The sequence below is a fragment of the Trachymyrmex septentrionalis genome, unplaced genomic scaffold, assembly GCF_001594115.1.
Source record: "Trachymyrmex septentrionalis isolate Tsep2-gDNA-1 unplaced genomic scaffold, Tsep1.0 scaffold16, whole genome shotgun sequence".
Taxonomy (NCBI): Eukaryota; Metazoa; Arthropoda; class Insecta; order Hymenoptera; family Formicidae; genus Trachymyrmex; species Trachymyrmex septentrionalis.
Genome location: NW_017304758.1, coordinates 4528058 through 4528794, shown reverse-complemented (window position 1 = coordinate 4528794; position 737 = coordinate 4528058). Strand labels below are relative to the sequence as shown.

General features: G+C 29.0%; 1 protein-coding gene across 1 annotated transcript in view; it reads right to left on the bottom strand.

The window, feature by feature from the left end:
- The window catches only part of LOC108745933 (protein NLRC3-like), a 4037-nt gene extending 3300 nt beyond the window's left edge, over positions 1-737 (bottom strand). The window contains exons 1-3 of the mRNA XM_018482353.1: positions 582-737; positions 375-466; positions 255-298 (exon numbers count right to left, since the gene is read on the bottom strand). Coding sequence (XP_018337855.1) covers positions 255-298; positions 375-466; positions 582-645 — 200 coding nt within the window. The 5' untranslated portion in view covers positions 646-737. The remainder of the gene's footprint in view (positions 1-254; positions 299-374; positions 467-581) is intronic.

Below are 737 nucleotides of genomic sequence, written 5' to 3'. Positions count from 1 at the left end.
AAAAAAAAATCATGTAGTAATTTGGAACAATCAGTTATGTGATTTACTTGTTTTAATTACATGATATAGTTATGTAACTTTGTTGTGATCTTTTTCAGTAGGACATATTTTACCAAACAGCACAAAAAAGTGTATTGAGGATTTCGCAATTTAACCCATTTATATATTTATATTAAATGCACATCTTTAAATTGATTTGTGTACGATGGCTTTAATGTGTCAAATTAGTTATTAGTTGTCAAATTCATTATTACTTTTCTGATTCAATCTTCGCGTATTGCTCTGTGCCATCCCTGACCTGTAAAAGAACAATTTTTATAATAAAACTTAATTATACGCAGATTTTTGATACGGTAATATTTATGGAAATTTACTACAAAACTAGGTAACGTTTCTATGTCGTATTCCTCGCAATGCGTCAAAAACTCCGTAATAAAATTTTCTTGAGAATTCCTTCTCGAATAGTCTGTTATAGCAAATGATATTAATAGACAATTTAATGTATTATTTATTGTAATAACTCTACAAACGTCTGTATTCTTCTTTTAACTCCTTATAATTTTTCTAACAAAAATACTAACTGCTTATTGAGGATTCTTGGTCTTTTATTGACGCAGCGAGCTCGCTTTTCCTGTTTGATGACATGTTTAACCTCCTAATATTATTCGTTCTGCGATTTCTATTGTGATAGAAAAGGAACAAAATGACAAAAACCGCATGAAAAAGCGGTTCTATAT